The 20,510-nt window shown below is 45.3% G+C and overlaps 1 protein-coding gene across 9 annotated transcripts in view; it reads right to left on the reverse strand.

Annotated features, from left to right (window-relative positions):
• Positions 1-5,160: 5,160 nt before the first annotated feature.
• RGL1 (ral guanine nucleotide dissociation stimulator like 1) overlaps positions 5,161-20,510 on the reverse strand; it is a 280,330-nt gene continuing 264,980 nt past the window's right edge. For all 9 annotated transcript variants that reach the window (XM_044942738.2, XM_044942739.2, XM_006048650.4 and 6 more), the window contains 4 exons: positions 19,671-19,857; positions 15,664-15,918; positions 10,495-10,609; positions 5,161-7,601 (listed from right to left, as the gene is read on the reverse strand). In XM_044942738.2, the coding sequence (XP_044798673.2) occupies positions 7,414-7,601; positions 10,495-10,609; positions 15,664-15,918; positions 19,671-19,857 (745 nt within the window). In that variant the 3' untranslated portion in view covers positions 5,161-7,413. The remainder of the gene's footprint in view (positions 7,602-10,494; positions 10,610-15,663; positions 15,919-19,670; positions 19,858-20,510) is intronic.

Here is a 20,510-nt window from a genome sequence, read left to right on the forward strand (position 1 = left end):
AACACAACTGAGTGACTGAACTGAACACCCTTAATTCTTCTTCTGGGGTTTTATCTTGTTCCTCTGTCTGGAATATATTCCCCTGTTGTCTCATTTTGTCTAAACTTTTTTGTATTTTTACGTATGTGGAAGGTCAGTCATGCTTCTCAACCTTGGTGAAGCGGCCCTCTGTGTGGGATATCCTATGTGACCCAGCAGTACACTCCCCTCTTGTCCCTCAAGAGCCAGGGGCCTGCGGGTCTCAGGATAGGTTCTAATTTGTGTTTTTTAGATTCAAGTTTCACATGCTGTAGGACTGTATCTTTCTCGCTTCTGGTGTCTGCCCCTTTGTGGGTAAGGCTGGGCTAGAGGCTTGTGCAGGCTTCCTGGCAAGAGGAAGAAATGGTACCTTGTCTTATCATGTGCCTGGAATGAGGAAACGGCTCGAATTGCAGCAAGAATAGTCTAGGTGTGCTTTCAGGAATATTTGACAGTGTTACTAAATACTGAATGAGATTCCAAGGCAAGGAGTGGAATGGCTCCATTAAAATTTGTTGTTGGGCCGGAATCTGGCTTCCTTTCTGGTCTGTGAATTTGCCTAGAATGGCCTGTCTTATACCCATAGGTGTATTGGCACAGAGATGATCTTAGTTTAAGATCATTCTGCCACACTAGGCAGGCAGCTCACAGCCCAAAGCCACCTTCTTGCATGTCCTCAAAAAGGATGGAAAGAGTGAAGAATCATCTCTGAGAACTGGTTTTCTCTCTATTTTTAATTCACTGCGTTTATTTTTCTGCCCCTCCCTGGCGTTTCTTCAGCTTGGTTTCTCTGTAATGGGCACTTTGACCAAATCTCCATGGTCTGAACACCAGTTTCATGGCCCTGCTGGTCCAGAAGAGACTCCTCCAGTGCTTCATCTTCTAGGGGAATGAGTCTGGGCTCTTGCTCATGAGGGAATGTGATTTTCAGTGCCCTGGACAGCCCTCTCTCCTCGTTCTTCGGAGACCTTAGAAAATAACTCGTAACAAAGTGTCCTCTCCCAAAGGGAACCGACAGTTTGGGGAAGCCCTTAACATAGGAGTTGAGACATGTGTGTTGATGGTGTTGTCTGAAGGGTTTTATCTACTTTGTAAAATGCCAGCATGAATCGTGAAGACTTGAAGGGGATGTTACTGTTCAGAACGGACATCAGGAGGAAACCATGCCCACAGCATGAGCAGGGAGGGGACAGAAGAGGAATGCAGGCCTTAGGGTATTAGGAGAGGCAAGAGGCAGGGCACAGCACAGGGGTTTGAATCCAGGAGAAAGGGGCAAGGCCGAGGGGATAAGAAAACAGACTCACGCCCATTGTTGGTGGAGAAGTAAGGCCAGCGCACAGGCCAGGAAGGTGGGGGGCCATGGTGAGGGCAGGGAACCAGAGGGGCAAAATAGTAGAAAAGAGGCTTGGAATGACAGTGGCGACCCTGGCCCTTAATTTGACTCTTTAATCCTTGCCATCCAGCCACAATGCTGCAGAGGTAAGGTGGCGGTGAGCTGGACAGCCTGCAAACGAACAGGTGGGATGCCTGGAACCCCTGATGCCTATGGAACAGCAACAACTCACTGTCCTGCATGTGAGTCATCCCTGGACAGAGGGAGGGTCAGAGCAGACAGCCCCATCCCGCAGGGAAAGATCCAGGTTCAGGTGGAGACAGGAGGGAGGAGAAAGGAATGGGAGGGGGCGGGACTCAGCTTCCGGTGAGAGAATGGTCCCTCCCTGACCGCAGGGAAAGCCAAGAATCGGGGAGCCCTGATGGAAGTCACTGTAGGCTCCGGGAGGGTAATGCTCCAGCTCGGGGCTGCTTCCCAGGGGCCAGCGGCTCCCTTTCCAGCCTGTCCAGCAAGGGGCCCTGTGCCGCTGCAGCCCCACCAGGAGGCGCTGTGGGCAAGGCTGGGCCCACACTCCCCTCTCCCCAGCCTGTTTGGAGCAGGGCTGTGGAACAGGCTGCAGGAGCCCCCTGGCTGCCCTCCAACTCCATGAGTCAGTCTTTCCCCCAAAGCAGCCGCAGGCTCGATTTTCCCAGGATGCCGTTCAGGCATCTGCGGGCCCACCTCTGAGTGTCACGTGTGCCCCACGTGGCTGCTCACTGGGCAAGGCGGCTTCCCAGGAATACCAGCAGTGAACTCTCGCAGTCAGCGCGAGAGAGAAGTGCTTTATGTGCACTGTGTAATTTAATAGTACATGAACCTCAAGAGGTAGAAACTATCTTCCATCCCCACTTTGTAGATGAGGCAATAGCTAACAGACTTGCTGAGGATAAAATACTAAGTGGCCTGGGAGTCAGCCAGGCAGTGAGATCCCACCCACACCAAACTGCATGCGTGCAAAGCTTCTGGGGAGAGAGTCTGCCTCATTTCTTGTTTTCTCATTAATGTCTAATGTTTCGATCCCTTGCTTTCTTGCCCTCTCTCTCCCCAACTCTTTCTCTCACACACATAGAAGCTTGCAACTCCAATGTTTACTTCCCACCTAGTAAATCTCATATACTGAATTTTTTTCAGCTGATCAGGCCAATTCTCTGAGGCTTGGATGTCAGATATTATATAAATGAGGATCAGAAATCAACATCTGGGGGCAAGGCAGCAGTCAGTCTCATTTAGAATGCTTCTCCCCTTTTGAACTGATGCCTTGGTATTATTTTTAATAACTGGAGCAATCTAGAAACAATTTCAATCATTCTTTTTTCTTTCTTCAACTTAACGGATACCATTGTGAGAGACTGTGACTACAGTCTTTTTTGCTCTGAACAAAAAAGTTGTTGTTGGGAGAAAACAATGGTAGGATTAAACGTGATTTCTTCTGAGAAGCCTGTGATAGAGTACTCGGTCCTGATCACTGGTGTCCACTCCTTTAACGCCTCATTCAGTTGGTGCTTTTCACCCACTCTGCGGGTGCATCATGGATCCCAGGTGGGAGCTAACTTGCAATGTAATCTTACAGCCCTGTTTCCCCTTCTGTGAGATGGAATGATGCTCAGGATAAAAGCTGACCAGCTGCAGGTCTCTCCTTGGAGACTTGAAAGAACCAACCAGATGCCCATCTAACCCAAGGCAGTCTGTGGAACTTCACATGGTTGGAAGGCTGGGTATGGAGCCAGCAGACCCCAGGCATTCCCTCCAGCTCCAGGAGGCTCTGGGGAATATGTCAGGATAGCCCTGCCCCATCTGACACCCACAGAGTGGAGTCTGGTCATTCAGAGCCCTGCCCCTAACCTCTGGCACGTGACTTAACTGCTCTGAGCCTCAGCCCCGGGGATCTGTAATATGAGGGCGTTGACTGTATGATTTGTACGATGCCTTCCAAATCTTAAGAAAATGTTAAATACCTCAGGCTGTTAAATAAGTGAATTACTTCCACACAGTTTTCTAGGCAGAGATACTGAGAAACCACACCAAATGGTGGTTTTCTAATTCAGAGTCTAATTAAATTTGCCTGGCTTCTATTTGATTTCACAGTTTATATGTCAACATTTTAAATTTCCTAGATTTAAAAAAAAAAAAAGATTTGACATACAACTACATCTGTAAAGGAGCTCCTAGTTTAGTCAGAGTAGGGACCACATTAGAAGCATGAAAATTGGTGGTGACCACATGTTAAAAATAAATTCTGTAAGGCTAATTCTAAACAAAATTAAATTACTCTTGTATTAATATTTTTTCTTCCTCTGAACACCTCTCTTTCTTCAACCCTTCTTGGCTCTGTGCAGCCCCCATCTCAAGTCCTCGCTGCCATCTCCTCCAAACACTTTTTGGTGACTGTGGATAATGAACAAAGCCGTGTACCCTAGTGAAAAGACAGCACTCCTTTGGGCAGAGATGGAAATACTCATCTACTCCAAGTGTCCTACTCCGTCTTCCTACCTCCCCTGCACTTAGACTGGGGCCACTGACTGGCCAATGGACTGTGAATGGAAGTGACACGGTCCCTGTGAAGTAAGGCAGTCAGGAACAGCTGTGAGTTCTCTCCACCATCGCTGTGATTTTGAAGGAAAAAAATTTGAGACCATGGCACTAAGTTGCAAGATGGAAGCTGCCTGGATCCTTGAGCCACTAAGCAGAGTTGCCCGATTTGCAATACCTATGACATGTTGAAAACCAAACTACCCTAAGTTACTGAGATTTCATACTTTGTTACTTTAGCCTAGCCTAGCCATCCCTTCCAGAAGTTATTTCATTTTAACAGAGATCCTAGGGGAAATAGCCATGCACAACACAATGGAAATAACTTCTCCGAGTGGAACTGTGGGTACAGGTGGTAATTGGGGCCATTACAACAGCTCTATAGAAAAAGAGGGTTGGCATTGGGGAAACTTCTCCAGACCACTGAAATCAGGACATGAAGCAAGACTGCATACTGCCTAATGATCCTGTGCCGCACAGCAAATTTGAAAAGACTCCAAAGACGGAAATTTTAAGACATTATTCCTTCAGGCAAAATGTCACCAAGCTGCTTCTGGAGGGAGACAAAACAAGGGAACCCATTTTCTCAGATAATCTTGACAATGTAGTCACCTAGTGCCAGAAACAGAAAGCCCCCTTTTTCCTGCTCATATTATCAATTATTATAACTCCTACTTGACTTTCTCCTATATCGCACAGGGACCCAGAAAACTTGATAATGTGGATCTATTTAGGAATCCCTTTCTTGGGGAATGATATGATGGAATGCCGATGAGCATTTATTGAATGAAGCTTGCCTAGGTCTGATTGAATTTGGGGAAGACCTTCCTTCTTCCCTCCACAGAGGCCCTCCCGGCTTCTGGAGCACCAAGGATGGTTTCAAGAACTGTGCCGACGGTAGCAACCGGAGACTCAGGAAAGGCTGCTGGAAAGAAGGCAAAGTCCTACCTTGGACCCTAAGTTTGATTTTATACAGTGTCCCCAGCCAAACTACCCCTAAGGATGCCCTCCAGCAAGCCGTCGCATCTGACAGCGATTTCCTAAGATGTCATTCTTGCCTCTGAACGCAAATGATGCTTGACAATGGCAAGGACCCCTCCTAACTGGGCCACTGGCTTTCCCTCTGCTCCCTCGAGCTGGACCAGAGTGGGGTCCCAAAATGCTTACTGACACATCTGAAACCCAGATCCACCAGGTTAACACTCCAGATACAATCCCTTTGAGTCCAGCAGCACATGCCAACCAAGTCCCAAATCAGTTTATTAACCAAAAGGTAAACAGATGATGGAGAGGCAGAAAGACAAGCATGTCAGCAGCTAAAAGCATTACCCGGCAGTCCACCAGGAAACAGATTTAAGACATTTAAAGTGGCATTAAATAAATGAAGCTATGTTTTATCTACTTGTAACTTCCATTGTCTTTTATAAAAGGAATATATATATATATATTACATTGCAGTATATAAATCTAGACTCTACATATACAGTATAAATACACAAGGCGAGCACATGGGCATAACTTGTAAGTCTTGGTAGCTGCACTCTAAACCAGGCTGACCATCCTACATTTTTTTTTTTTTTTTGACCTTCAAGCCAAGAAATTCAGGCTGAGGATACATTTCCCTCAGTCTCCATGATGTCTAGCACCCTGGCCATCCCTCCTCCACGCACAGAAGCACAAATCAGACATGCCTTGCAAATAGAAAAAAAAAAAAAAAGCCTTTCAACTAGTTGAAACCAGTCAGTCTTTACAATGTACAGTCTGACCTAGAAAGACCTATAGGAAATCTGAGGCCTTCCTGGCTCATTCTTATTCTTTGGTCCAAGGGCACAAATCTCTAGATTTTCCCTGGTGTTTCTTGAAGAGTTCATATGACTATTTACAGAACATGAGTCACACATAACCTTTGGGAGCTGTCTTTCTTTACAGGACAGGGGGGTGGGGAGTGGGGGGGGGTGGTGAAGAAAAGAAAGAAAAAGCTCTACATTACAATCTGCACTTCTTATTTGGGTCTGTTCTTTATTTTTGGAATAAAAACTGGTATTTTAAGAATTTTTTTTCCTTAAAAAGGACAACATTCTGAAAGTGCTTCTTATACATGTCAACATCCCACATATTATGGCTTTATAGCTCAAACCCCAGCACAGCTCAGATTTGGAAGGGAGAGGACGATGGTGATACTGGAGACAAAAGTGTCACTAAGAGTGACACTGGGATACAGTGTGGGAACCTAAAAGGGAAAGTTAATGATTCCATCTGGAAGAATGTGTGTACCTCGCTAGAAATGGTCTGGATAGTATGCAAAGCCCCATCTCTGTCCCCAGGACTAGGCACAGGAAGGTTGTAAAAGTTAGTAAAAACAGGACACTACTCTCAGTTGGGAACATCTGCAGGGGGCTATTCACAGAACGATGGCTGTTGAGAAATCTTTCACAGGTCTCAAAATGATCAGACATAGTCAACCGCAGTAGGAATTTCTACACCTGAGGAACAAATTGCACGTTAATATATAGAGGTACTACGATCCAGATGGCAAAAGACTGCAGACATATAGTTTTACATGCAGAAGGCAATCAGAAAAAAACAATGAAGCAGTGGCATTCTGAGACAGATCCGAGTCCAAGTGAGTCATCATCATTCTGAGCTTTCTTTTCTGGCTGATATGTTACCAAAGAACATGGCTATGTGTGCAAGAAATGCTTGTGATATGTTCTGTAGGGGGTGGGAGACACACGATGCAGTTACCAGAAATCAAAATGGGCTTGCGTTGCCTCCAGAGGCGTCATGAAGGCTGGTTCAGTGGCTCAGAGGGGCCTCCGAAGCTGCTCCTGGCCCTCCCTGGGGTAGCCGATGCATTGGCCAATGCAAGCAGAGGTCAAAGCCACTGGCTCATCCAAACCCTGTCTGACGTGGCCTTTCATTCAGCCTGTGGCAGTTCCCACCTCTGCAGTGGTTCTTTTCTGGTGGCACTTGATTGAGAAAGTAATCCTCTCCCTTTATAAAAACAGTTTGGACTTCTTATAATACTGGCACAAAGGACACTCTGTAATCCTCGGGTTGATTCCATTTACTTGGGAGGTGTGAGACGAGGTGCTCAGTTCCTTGTTTCCCTGTAAAAAGTGACCTCGACTTCCCAGGCCATTGTGCAAATTTGTTTTCCCGTAGTCCAGAATATCCCACAAGTCCCTCATATTTATATATATACACACACACATACCACATATGTGTACATACATATAGATTTATAAACGCAGATAATTTTGCATTTCAATCTCAGGTCAAAGAGAATCAGTGAATCCGTCATCCTTTCTGTGTCAAGCTCATCTCTGATTTCCCCACGATGCCCATCGTAGTGCCCTGCACACCAGAGTTGCTCAACAAACCTCAGTCCACTTCACCAACAACCCTCCAACACTGAGTGGTAGCTGTGATCACGATGGCCTATTCTCAGCCCCACCCTGCCCTTGGCAAGCGAGGGGCCCGGGTCTCTGCCTTCAGAGGGTGATTTTGCTGTGTCTGTTGCTCCAGCAGCCCCGTTTAGCTGTCCTGGGCAACGTCAGGCTGGTCCGGCTCCGCAGTTTTACTTGCTCTTCCACAGAGTTCTTTTTGCGCAAGATGAAGTCAAAGTTCACTTGGCTGTTCATGGCATAGAAGACATTTGCCGAGTCTGGGATCACGAGTTCTAAAAAAAAAAAAATGAGACAGATGAGGGAAGAGAAGGTGGTCAGCTTGTGCAGGTCAGACCAGTGCTGTCCATGGCAGATGGAAATTTTGCCCAGATTCATGGCTGGAATTATAGCCGTTTGTTCCTGGAATGTGAACAGAGCTGGATAATGACCATCACTCAGTCACACCAAATGGGTTCCAACCATTTCCCAATCCCAATTTAAAAAACTTAAGTGTGAATTCAATCTTGGAAATTCAAGCCGTGAACAAAATGCTCAAATGCGGGATGTTTTAGCTGGAGGGACGTAGAATAGGAAACGGAAGCCTGGAGGAGTTAAGAGGTATTCCTGAGTGCGCAGCTAGTCAATGGCAGGACTAGCAGCAGAGCCCGGGGTTTCCAGCCTTCCGTGGTTCATTTTCTACCCAATATGAACTTTTTCTCAGAGACTAAGTGAATCCGATGACATGGAGAAAAAGGCAGAAAATCTACACCACTTTCCAGAAATCTTTACTTGGATCTTCAGAACATTTTTAAATTAATCTCAAACCAAGTCAGTATTTTATACCATGTGACAGCTTGCTTCATTAAGGGCTTGCATTTTAATGTTAAAGGGAAACCAGACAAGATAGGCTATATCTGTTAAAACTTAAACAACTGTCTATTTCAATGAGTCCCAACTAGGTAACTGTAATTTCTGAACAAGGACTGTTCCAAGTAGAATATGAAGTTATCGAGCAAAGTGATTTAAATTCATCTTTACTTTAAAAAGAAGGTATACACTCTTTAGCACTCAGGGCTAAGCGATATCTTTAAAAATCAAGAGGGAATTAAAGAGGTAAAGTGTGCAAAACTAGCTTTGTAGCAGTGGAGTGAGGGAGGCAGCCAGGCGAGGTCTGTGATTGCAGAACTGGAATAAGTCAAACTAATGTTAACGTCAAACACTGAGATTCCACCGCCAAGATTGATGCAGTCAGGTTCTGAGGGACTCTGCTACATTTTGCACAAGTGTTCCATAAAGAATAATTCCCTCAAAGTGTCCCCAGTCTCTTGCCCACATATTCCTGCGGTCAGTAACAACTTACCTCACAGCTATATATATATATATATATACCTGTACTGTATCTCTTTTGGGTACATTATTTCCTGTCACCATCTCCCCATGATACATGAGGGGCCAGTAGGGTACTGTCTCCATTTAACTAATTACAGACCAAGGCTCAGAGAGGTCAGGCCGCCCACCCGCCACCACCCAGTGCTGAATGCAGCTGGGCCCCAGCTGTGCTTCGGGACTCCTGGATCTTCAGACCCACCGGGCCTCACCTTGCATTGGCTTGGGGAGATGTGGGTGGTAAAACCCAAGAGACCACTTTGTAGGCTTAGGTTTTTAATAGTAACTACACTAAAAGATATAACTGAGAAAGGTTTGCCCTACAACCTTGGGCTCAGCTGGATAAATGAGAAAACTTTCAAGAGACAGTGGGAAAACAGTCTTTTTTCTGAGGCTGTGGCTTTTCATTGCTTGGCAAAGGTTATTATTCTAATTTGGCCCACTCTTGTCTGGGCCCGAGATGACAGCCCTGGGTGATTTTCTGGGTAAATGGGGTACGAGTAGCTGCTCCCTTTGCAAATCCCCACCTTGTAGAGTTTCTTTCTTTTCCTTTATGGGGGGAATGCTTGTTGGGGAACAGTCCCACAGCGAGACACCTGCGTTGGTCAGTGCGTTGGGTCAGTCAGCAAACAGGGTTGGCCTCAGTCCACAGCACTGGCTGTTCCTTCTGCACTTGGAAAGCAGACTTATTCTGCTCGAGTCACTTTCTCGGATGTGCCGTGGCATAGGCAAGTTACCTACCAGTTTGCCTCCTCCTCTCAACAAAGAAAGAAAGAAAGAAAGAAAGTGAAGTCGCTCAGTTGTGTCCGACTCTTTGTGACCCCATGGACTGCAGCCTACCAGGCTCCTCCGTCCATGGGATTTTCCAGGCAAGAGTACTGGAGTGGGTTGCCATTTCCTTCTCCAGGGGATCTTCCTGACCCAGGGATCGAACCCAGGTCTCCCACACTGTAAGCAGACACTTGACCGTCTGAGCCACCAGGGAAGCCCTCTCAACAAAGACAACCCCAATTCAGATTAACAAACTGATACATTCAGGGGGATTATCTGCCCAGAGTTTCCATGAAGGAGATTTCTTTAATTAAGGATTCTTCGGCAAACTGCTGCATTTCATATTCACCGGTTCTTTGCTTCAATAAGCGTGAGGTCAAGAACCTTCCACACTCCTGGCATCAGAAGCTTTTGCTACTTGAAGATCAAGTGAGTAAAGAGCAACTGAAGGCTGAATTCTCATAAATGGTTAACTGAAACAATGAGCAGTCATTGCAGGAACTGCTACATTTCAGGTTCACATACAACCTGGACACGCATTATTGGGTAACGGAGGTAGATGGCCACTGGCAAAGACCAGACAGGCTCCACCTACCCCCACCCCACACAGGGAGGGAAGCCTTCCTACAAGAATGCTTGACAAGAAATTTACAGAGAATGGGCAGGAGGCATGCTTAGCAAAACTGCAGAAAAAACGTTTGTTTGGGGGCTGGCCTGAGAGAATTAACAAGTGAGGTGATGGCATGGTTCCCCACACAACTCCACTCTTGGGCAATTCAAAACCCCCACTTGGAAAAGAGAGGATATAGGTATACATATAGCTGATCACTTTGCTGTAGAGCAGAAACTAATACAACATTGTAAAGCAACTCTACTCCAATGACAATTAACAAAAAATTAATTATATAAGTAAGTAAATAAAAATACCCGCCCCCCCCCCCCAACTTGGTTACATTTAAAACAGACACTGTACCCATGTAGAGTCGTCTCACACGGGGGCGATCTGGTTTGAAGAGGACACGTGCCTACCTTTGTCCTCCGAGATGACCTGCACTAGCTCGTACTCCTCGGCCGGGTCCGAGTCCAGATTGTGCTTCAACATCGCCCTCTGGATCACAGCAGGAGTTTTATCCTGGCTCGTCAACTGGAAAGCCAAATGAAAGGGTGTGTAAAGCATTTAACTTTGTGTTTCCTGGAAGAGTTTTCCTGACCTGCTGCTTCTTGCTGTCTTGTGCCTTCCCAGGAGAAATGGCCCAGCGAAATGAGCAAGGACCACGAGCCAGCCCTCCAGGATTCCAGTCCCGGCTCTACCCTCAGAAGACAGGTCATCAACTCTTTCCATCAGCTCCTCTCGCAGAGCCACAGTGTCTTCCCCCATCCAAACAGGAGAGACAGCCCGGGGTGCCACTTCCAGTGGAGGTTCCAATGGAAGAATGTATATGAAGGAATTGTGGGGAATGCACAGCGTTTTCAGTCCTGCGCCAAGCTTACCCTCACCTGTTGAGCACCGGGGACAACCTGTGGGTTAGAAATGGCCACGGTTCCACACACTGACCATTGCAAAAAGCACAAGTGACTCCACAACCCAGGAAGCCCACCTCTAGATATTTACCGGAGGAATGAAAGACTGTGTCCACAAAAGGCCTTCTGTACAAACTGTCACGGCAGATTTAGTCATAACAGCCCCAAACTGAAAACATCCTGCATCTCCATCGACAGGAGAACAGGGGAGGATAAAGACAGTGCTGTGTGTTCATGACAGAGCATGACGTAACAGCTAAAGGGAACTGAAACACGCAACGTGATGAATCCCACAAAGCACACGCAACAACGTGATGGATCCCACACCCGTCACGGACAGCCAGAGGAAGGAGACATGGAAGACAACGTGCCGCAGGAGGCTGTTCTCACCAAACAGGCCAAGCTAACCTGTGGGGTCAGAAAGCTAACTTTAGCTAAACTCATATTCAGCTAAGCTTAAAGCAGGATTGGAGGGGCATAAGGGAATTCAGGAATGAAGAAGGGATGAGTGGATGAAAAATGTTATAGATAAATAACTTGCAGTGGTGGTTACATACACATATATATAACCATATATATACATTATATAGTGGTTACATACACATATATATAACCATATATATACATTATATAGTGGTTACATACACATATATATAACCATATATATACATTATATAGTGGTTACATAGATAAATACATATCTATGACAGCTACATATATATATAGGTATATGGTGGTTACATACATATATATATATAAACATATATATACACACACATGTGGTAGTTAAATAAATATATAGATATATTATACTTATAAAAATCCAAAGACTAGAACACTTCAGATCTATGTAATTGTATGTAAACTTTGCTTCAATTAAAAATTAGCTTCTGAGTGTTTACAAACAATAAATCTAACATTTTTTCAAAGTACAAGTAAAAGCTCCTCTCAGCCCAAGTCTCCCCTTCATCTCTGCCCATCAGTCAGCTGTTTCCAGGATGCTCAGAGAAACAGGAGAAAGGAGAGCTGACTTTTGTATTATCCCTTGGCTGATTTCTTTACATTTGAAAGAACGCAAGAGAAAACACAGATTTTTCTTACTTAGAAATAAAAGCTGCTCTCCCCAGGAGGCACGAGGAGAGAGCGCCAAAAAGAGAAGAAGTCTGATTTCCTCCAAGAAACTGTCATTGTGAGCCCAAGGATGTTGGGCCCATGGGCCCCTCTCTGGTCTGGAGAAGCAGCTGTATTTGTGATACAATAAATAACGGATATTACAATGGGGTCCCTGTAAGTGACAAAGACCCTGCTCAAGTGTGTATCACCAAAACATCTGGCACATCCTTATTAAAGAATCTGCCTGCAATGCAGGAGCCCTGGTTCAATCCCTGGGCCTGGAGGAAGCCCTGGAGAAGGGAATGGCAACCTGCTCCAGTATTCTTGCCTAGAGAATTCCATGGACAGAGGAGCCTGGTGGGCTACAGTCCATGGGGTCACGAAGCATCAGACATGACTGAGCAACTAATACTTTTATTTTTCACTTTCATGGTTAATGTTAGGTTCAGCTGTCAACTTTGAACCTACTTAAAGAGAAAGCCAGGCTACCCTTTATTTTCTTTATCTTAAACCTCCTCAGGTGTGTCCATACGGATGGGATGGCCAAAGGCTTTCCTTGAGGGTTTGTTACTTTGTACCATAAAAGCTACAGGAGAACAGATCATCACAGATAGCATTGAGTTCAGCCCTATGCTGATATACTAAACCAGCACTGTCCCGTAGATACATACTATACGAGCCTCATTTGTAATTTCAAATACCTAGTGGCTACATTTGAATTTTTTTCAAAAGGGGAATTAATTTTAATATTTTATTTAACCCAACATACCCCAAATATTATATCAGCATATAATCAATACGAAATTGTTAATAAGATATTTTACATCCTCATTCCTTTTTTTTGTACCACGTCTTCAAAATCTGAGTGCATTTCACACTCATAGTATATCTTAATTTGGCCTCTGCCCATTTCAAACCCTCACCTGCCAAACACGGCTGGTGGTTATCATACTGAACGGTGCCTGGATGTCTCCTTCGCACACCTTATATAGGAACTCAAAACATTCCCTGTGCCCTTCCCTGAGGTTAGTTTTCTAATGCCCCAAGCCAGGCCTGTTTTTGAAAGATCAGACCCCTTGCAGGATGCAGTATATCTGATTTCTCTGGCTCAACAGCGTGTTTTAGAGACTCATCCACGTTGACTGTGTCCATGTGTTCAGTTCTCAGCTCCTTTCAGTGCAGGGACCCTGTGGTCACACAGCTGGCACGCACTTCCCTGGACGGCATGTGAGAGAAGCCACGTGAATAAACTACCCTGAAAATACAACAGTAACACCGATGACCTTGGCTGCCTGGCGGCTCCCCTTCCGCCCCCACACTCCTTTATCAGCCCCTCTGTCTCCACCACGCGGGTTCCGTCTCAGCCCTCCCTCCTCCCCTGCAAGACCACGTCCACCCCGTGGGGCTGGACGACCCCTAGTGTTCGACCCAGCACCGGCCTGGCACCAACCTGTGTTTCTGACTATGTACCAGGAAGGCCACGCCATCTGGATGTCCTGCAGTGACCTCCAATGTAAGTGCTCCCAAACCTCCTCCTCCAGCAGTTATATGGCACTTGACGGGACCACCACCATCCAGCTACCTTAATCCTTCCTCTTCCACTCCCCCACAAAAGGAACCAAAAAGTTGATAACTAAATGGACAGATCCTACAATTCTAACTTACAAAAACTTTCAAAATTCTGTATCATCTCCAGCCACATGACCATCTTTCAAACCCTTATCACCTTCTACATGGAATATGATAGCAGCTTCTAATTTGCTCCCTCATCTCTAATCTACCCGCCTGTGTTCCAGCATGAGGTCTCCACAATGCCAGTTACTTCTCTAAAGAGCAAATCTGACTGCTACATAAAAGCCTTCGATAAGACTCGACTGCCTGCAGGATTAACGCAAATGCCTTCGTGGGGCCCGTAGGCCCTGGGAAAATCTGATCGCACCTCTATTAGAATATTCAATATGTTTTGAAAAATGCTTTACAATCTCCTCTTTGATTATAAATTCCTCAAAGACAGAAATGTATCATTCGTCTCCCTACTCCCAAAGCCTGGTCCAGTGACAGGTACACAACTAATGGTCATGAAACATTTTGTTGATTGAGTGAATGCTTTAGTAAAGCTTTTCTTTAGATGTTCACAGACAGTGCTCCAGATCATTTATGCCATATTCAGAGCTGAGCTCGTAAGTAGTAGTGTGTCCTCAAAGAAGGCAAGTGATGAAGCTGGGGAGAGATACAGGAGTCGCTGTGATTCTACTACAGGGAGTCTGCTTTTCTTTCATTTGAATGATAGTACTGTATCAGTTTCAGGTGTAGAGAGTCTGCTTTTCAGTACATTATGTCCTTTAAGATAAGGAGTCTGCTCTTGTAATACACACACCAGACCTTACATACCCAAGGTTAATACCAGGAAAGGCATGGTGTGTGATCCAAAAAGACTGCTATTATTTAAAACACATTTTAGGGACTATGCTCAGAAACACACACTTTTTACAAGAAGCTCAAAAAGGCCAGTCTCACTTATTTGTAAGTATAGTTCCTTGTGGACACAAACTATACGTCCAGCTTGATCATCCACTTATACTGTATGTGACTCCAAGTGACTAGAGGAGAAAACTGCTACCACCAAGGACATTGCTAAGGATGCATGGCAATTCAATTAGACATGTGGACACCTAAGTCCCTGGGAAGACTTCCAAGGAGCTGTGCAGCAGTTGCGTCCTCCCTGGGATACATTTATGTAGTCACCCCAATTGAGAGTTTTGAAGAAGGTGACAATGACTTGGATGAATAAGGCTTGGCAACTTTTAAGACATAAAAAATTGTATCATATACACACTGCTGATATGCACATTTTTATATAAATATGTTATTAGTCTATATAAGCCAAGATGTGGAAGCAATCTGGCCACTGACAGAGGAATGGATAAGGAAGATGTGGTATATATATACAATGGAATATTACTCAGCCATTAAAAAGAATGAAACAATGCCATTTGTAGCAACATCGATGGGCCTAGAGATTGTCATGCTGAGTGAAGCAAGTCAAACAGAGAAAGAGAAATATCATATGATATCCCTTATATACAGAATCTAAAAAGAAATGATACAAATGATCTTATTTACAAAACAGACTCACAGACTTAGAGAAGGAACTTATGGTTACCAGTGGGGGAGGGTGGGAGAAAGGGATAGTTAGGGAGTTTGGGAGGAACATGTACACACCGCTATATGTCAAATGGTTAACCAACAAGGACCTACTGTACAGCACATAGAACTCTGCTCAGTATTCTGTAACAAACTAAATGGGAAAGGAATTTGAAAAAGAATAGATACATGTGTATGTATAACTGAATCCTCGCTTTGCTGTCCACCTGAAACTGTTACAACATTGTTAACTGGCTATATACTTCGATATAAAATACAAAGTTTAAAGAACATGCTATTAGCCTATATCCGGGGAGACTCTGGCATTGATTCATGTGGCACATGTTCATTTGGCACGAATGCACGTGCGTACGCTGACATGGCAGGTGAGTACCCGGGGTGGTGGTCTGAGAGCCTTACCATGATGCTCTTGTACATGTTGCCATTGTTGTCCTCTATGCTGATGCGGATTATGCAGGTGTCTTCGTTCTGCTGGTTGTAAACGGGGGGCAGCACTGTCGAGGTAATGGATGTCACAGAGACAGAGCGCTTGTGGATTTTCGGGTTGTTGTTGCAGGACGGAGGGGAGGAGAGGGGGTTCATCAAGGATGACATCCCTGAGGAAGTTGTGTCCATGGAGTGGATGGAGGAACAGGAGGAGGAGGACTCGGAGAGCTGGAAGAGTAAACACACCCCAGAAGGAAACCGAACTGTTAGAACCTTGGCCAACAGTGCACTAAGTTGCAAAGCAGAGGTCAATGTCGAGACTAATAAACTTCAGTATTTGCTCTACAACAGCCCACAGCACACATGCGTCTCATCTCTGATGGAAGCACTCCCATGGCAGAGGCCTGTCAATGATTCAGAAACCAGGGCAGAATCACTCTGCATCTGGGGAGCCAAGGAGGTCCTCTCATTTCCTGAGAAGCTTTTAACTGCTCTGAAGGAGGTTAACCAGCAGATGGCAGCAGATACCAGAAACTACAGGCAACATAGACTCCCAAAGGAAGCTGGAAGATAACAGAGCAGGAGGAAAGCCCCATCGCCTGCCTTGAGCAAGAAGAATGTTTGTTCTACTGTGATTCTGCTTCACCATTGGCTTTCAGAGCAGGAGAGAAATGGCTTGTATTTTTAGACGTTTCTAAGATAAGGACCACAGATTATCCAGCTCTGCATGGAACATTAGCCCTGGAAAGGGCCCTGGAGATCGCCTGGCCCCACTCTCTTTCTGCTGCTGAGGAACCTGAGGCCACAGGTGTTGACAGCACCATTAGGATGTGGCTCAAGTTTCCTGGCTCCCACGGCCAGGTTCACGTAGCAAGGGCATAACCAAGGCCCCGTCTACAGTCCATGATAAGCTGGTGAAGGAACACAGCACGCCAGACTCAGGGATGCTCAGCACTGTGAGGTCTGCGATGAGCTTTCGGGTATCTTATCTCAAGAACAAAATTCAGAGCATTATAAATATGAGAGAAATCGATTCAGAGAAACAGAGTGACTTGCCCGAGGGAACACAGCCTACCCTTAACCACATTTGTTTCTAGAACCAACTGTACACATTTTCATGTTGCATATCAAGAATAATTAAGGAATGATATACTAGAGTTAATGTGTTTTTCTGATTCATGACAGAGTTCTTATATGTGCAACATCAATTACCAAAGAAAGAGGATGTCCCCAACTCAGGTGGTGTTCCCCCCCAATAAAAAAATCACTAATTGAATCATTTAAAATATCAATTCTTATTATAGAAAATTACAAATAATTTCTCAATGAGTTAAGCTAAAGTATACCACATTAATCCAATAAGATAATCTGGAGGTCACTTAAAAAATAGAAAACTTACTAATTTCTTTTATACCAACCTATCCTCCCATGGAAACAAAGAACAGAAATTTAGTTTTCTGATTATCTGGCCTCCAAGTAAAATGAAGTCTACTCTATTTTATTTCCTATGAACTTTTTCCTATTGCGTAACGTATATTAAATTCAACTGCATTGTTAGTTTAATTAGAGCCAGTCAGCTGACGTGACAACTCTGGTATGCAGAAGTCTAAGTGAGGCTCTATCATAATATGGCTTACTTTTCTTCCTTAGCTTCCCAAGTGAATTACCTTAGTGGCTCAATTCAAGGACTAACTGGTGGTGAATAATTTAACAGCCTGACTTTGCTTGCAGGTGTACCACACAGTAGTGAAGAGGGTCCGTTTTCCAATTACTGGTTCAGTTTTTCCCCCTTCCCTTTCCTCCACATGAATTTTTTTTCCTTTGTTAGATTTTTTTCATGATTTTAAAGATATTTATATTCAAGATACAGCCTTGAAGATGCCTGGGTTATATCACCATTAAACAGACCACCTCATGAGCCCAAATTCTTCCTGGGAATCTAAGTAATGTGGAGCAAATGTGAAGCGAATGTTTAGAAATCATCATCAGGGGAACCAAGAAAAAAGGAATGCAAATTACACTTTACTCAAAAGAGCGACCTCACAGCGTAGCCAAAGGGAAAGGCAGGGTGTGGAGGGCTGCCGGACCTCAGGGTAGGGAGGAGCCACGGAGGTCTCTGGGGCCAGCCGAGCCCTGAGCAGAACTGAGGCCTTTCCCGTTAACATCCTGGGGTTCTGCAGCCCAGCAATTACTTGGCATCCAATTCAATTACTCATTTTTAAACCTAGAGAAATCTGTGACTCTGAGAAAGGTTCAGCCAAAGAATTAAAATTCATGACTTGTGCAAGAAATTATAAAGAGCCAGCGTGTAAGGGAGGAGACAAAAAGAACACGGCAAGGGGGGTGCACAGGACACACGCCGGGCTTCTGCACAGTTTCAAAGGGATGACCAGGACCTGTGGGTACGTCCACGGCACCAACAGATGTCCTTCCTGCACAGGGAGAAACCCCACAGCAATGGGGGCAATAGCTGTCACTGCTGCACAACCCACCATCAAAGTCCATCGGAAACGGGGCCTACAAAGCCCAAGAACCTGCCACAAGGTGAGTCATGACACTTCACCCCAGATTTCTGACAGATTCAGTGCTGGATGTCAAGTCATGAAGAATGATTCCATCCCTGGTTAGGGAGACGCGCCTGCGAGAACAGCCAGTCCGTGGGTGTTTGCAGAGCTTTCCTTCAATATTTGGAGCATTAAAGATGTGTCTCCAGGTTTTAAAACAGGAAGGTGAGAAATTCCACTGGGGCAGCATCTGAGTCATCTCAGGCCTAATGAGCCCTTCCTGGATTGACTACTTTAGTGACAAGGTCATCTGAGGGCTTCCAGTTTGCTGCTGGTGCTTGTAACACAATGTGAAGCAGCGCACACACCCCCTTACAGAATGGCAAGTCTAACCAAAATGAAGAGACTGCGACCAACACTCCACCTCACTGGCCTTAGGAAAAGCTAAGGGGCCAGCAGACACTTACACAGCAAGTCTAGCCAGGCAAGATCCTCTCCCAAAGGGTGCAAGTTCTAGTCACGTCAAAGCTGACATCTCTCATCCAAGCTCCTTGATCAACAGACTGAAGCAGGTGTGTATAGGAGATGCACGTGGACTTTTTGTTTTCTTTTCACTGATTTCTACAGCCACGGACATGAAGACTCTCCCTGAGAACTCCTTTATCGCCTCTCATCACTCTCCCTTTTGGGGGCCACGGCAGATTGTATCCTTGTTAACCATTCCTCACCCTCCCCTGCTTCCATGCCCTGTGACTCCACACTTCCTCCCACTGGAAGTGGAGTATAGCTCCCCACCTCATTTATTTACATGGGATTGGGCCACACACTTTGCTTTGGAAAATAAACTGGTAGATAGAGCCCATGCAGAGGCTTGTTGGGCACGTGCAACGCCCTGTTGCTCATCCAATTTAGCACGCTAAGAGCAGGCCCTGGGTGACTCCAAAAACCACAAGAGGCAGGTAGAGAAGACCTGGACCAAATCATGACCAAGCCCAAGCCAAACCAACCAACCTGCAAACGCAGGACAGAGAACAAACGGCTGTTGCTTGAGGGCACCGAGTCTGGAGTGGTTTTCTCTGCAGCATTACTATGGGACAAGCCTGGCTGAGACCAGGTATGACACCAAGAAACTGACACATCTCTGGCTCTTGACTTTTCACTCCTTCAAAGACAATTCTCCCTCTCCCAAATAAAGGGTAGCTCACGTTACAAGTCACAGTCCTTCAGCTGCCTCTGGATGTGAGTGTGGAATGATGTTTCAAAGGCTCGATGAAGGAACCAACAGCCTTATCACTTCTGGACACTTTCTATAATAAGGAATGAGTCCCTGGACTGAACTCTGCTTATAACACCTGGTTCAAAATATGACTTGCAAAATCCTCTAGCGAGATCAACCAGAAAACAGACATTCCTCATGTGGCAAATGCTAGGTCAGATGCCCGCATCAGGAATTATGGAAAAGGGTTAAGGATATACCTTTTTTTGAGGCTCATCGGGTGTGTCCATAGGAGTGATGGAGCCTTCCTCCACCTCTGAGTGGTTTGACTCGCAGGATGACACGCTGACGGAGTCCATGCTCTCACCAGAGCTCCCGCTGGTGGTGGACTTGGGCTGCTCTTTGGTGGGAGTGCTACTGGTGATAATGTCCGACCCCAGAAACAGTCTGCAGAAAACATAATGCCAGGCGTTCAGGCTCGTAAAAATCTGGAATCCATGATTAAGCAAGTATTTTTGTGTTAATAAGTCCTTGATATCTTCTCAGTTTTGTGTGCCCTGTCATTATTATCTTAGGAAAAGATTTTTTACCCAGTTTTTAATAGATTGCAGTGAACATCTTGTCCCAATAGGTTATTTCTAACCTTAAAGGAGACACATTGCCTAGCTGGAGGAAGGACCTTATTAATCTGAAGTCTTCCTGGGTCAATCGTTCTCCATTTTTTGAGAGTTCCTGGACCACTTTGGCAGGATCAAACTACTGTGGCCATACTCCTATCACTTCCCACCATAAAATGAACTCCAAGAGGCTAAAAAAGAAAGCTGGCCCTGTGCTGGACAAGAAACTAAGCAGGAATATTTCTTCTCCAACAATCCCGTGAACTACAATAACCTAAACCCCTTCATCATTAAACAACTAGATGAGAAGCATTACAAATTCTTTTCAAAGTTGGGCTTACAAGACAGTAAGGAAAATCCCTGCAGGCTAGAAACAAAAAGGGAACTGAAAACCAGAAGCTAACTCTGCAGCTGCTCTGGATGGGGAGTGGGAGGTGCCAACCTTGGCAAACTCAGCACATGGGTTCTAACACGAACACAAGG

Source organism: Bubalus bubalis, chromosome 5 (assembly GCF_019923935.1).
Source record: "Bubalus bubalis isolate 160015118507 breed Murrah chromosome 5, NDDB_SH_1, whole genome shotgun sequence".
Lineage (NCBI taxonomy): Eukaryota > Metazoa > Chordata > Mammalia > Artiodactyla > Bovidae > Bubalus > Bubalus bubalis.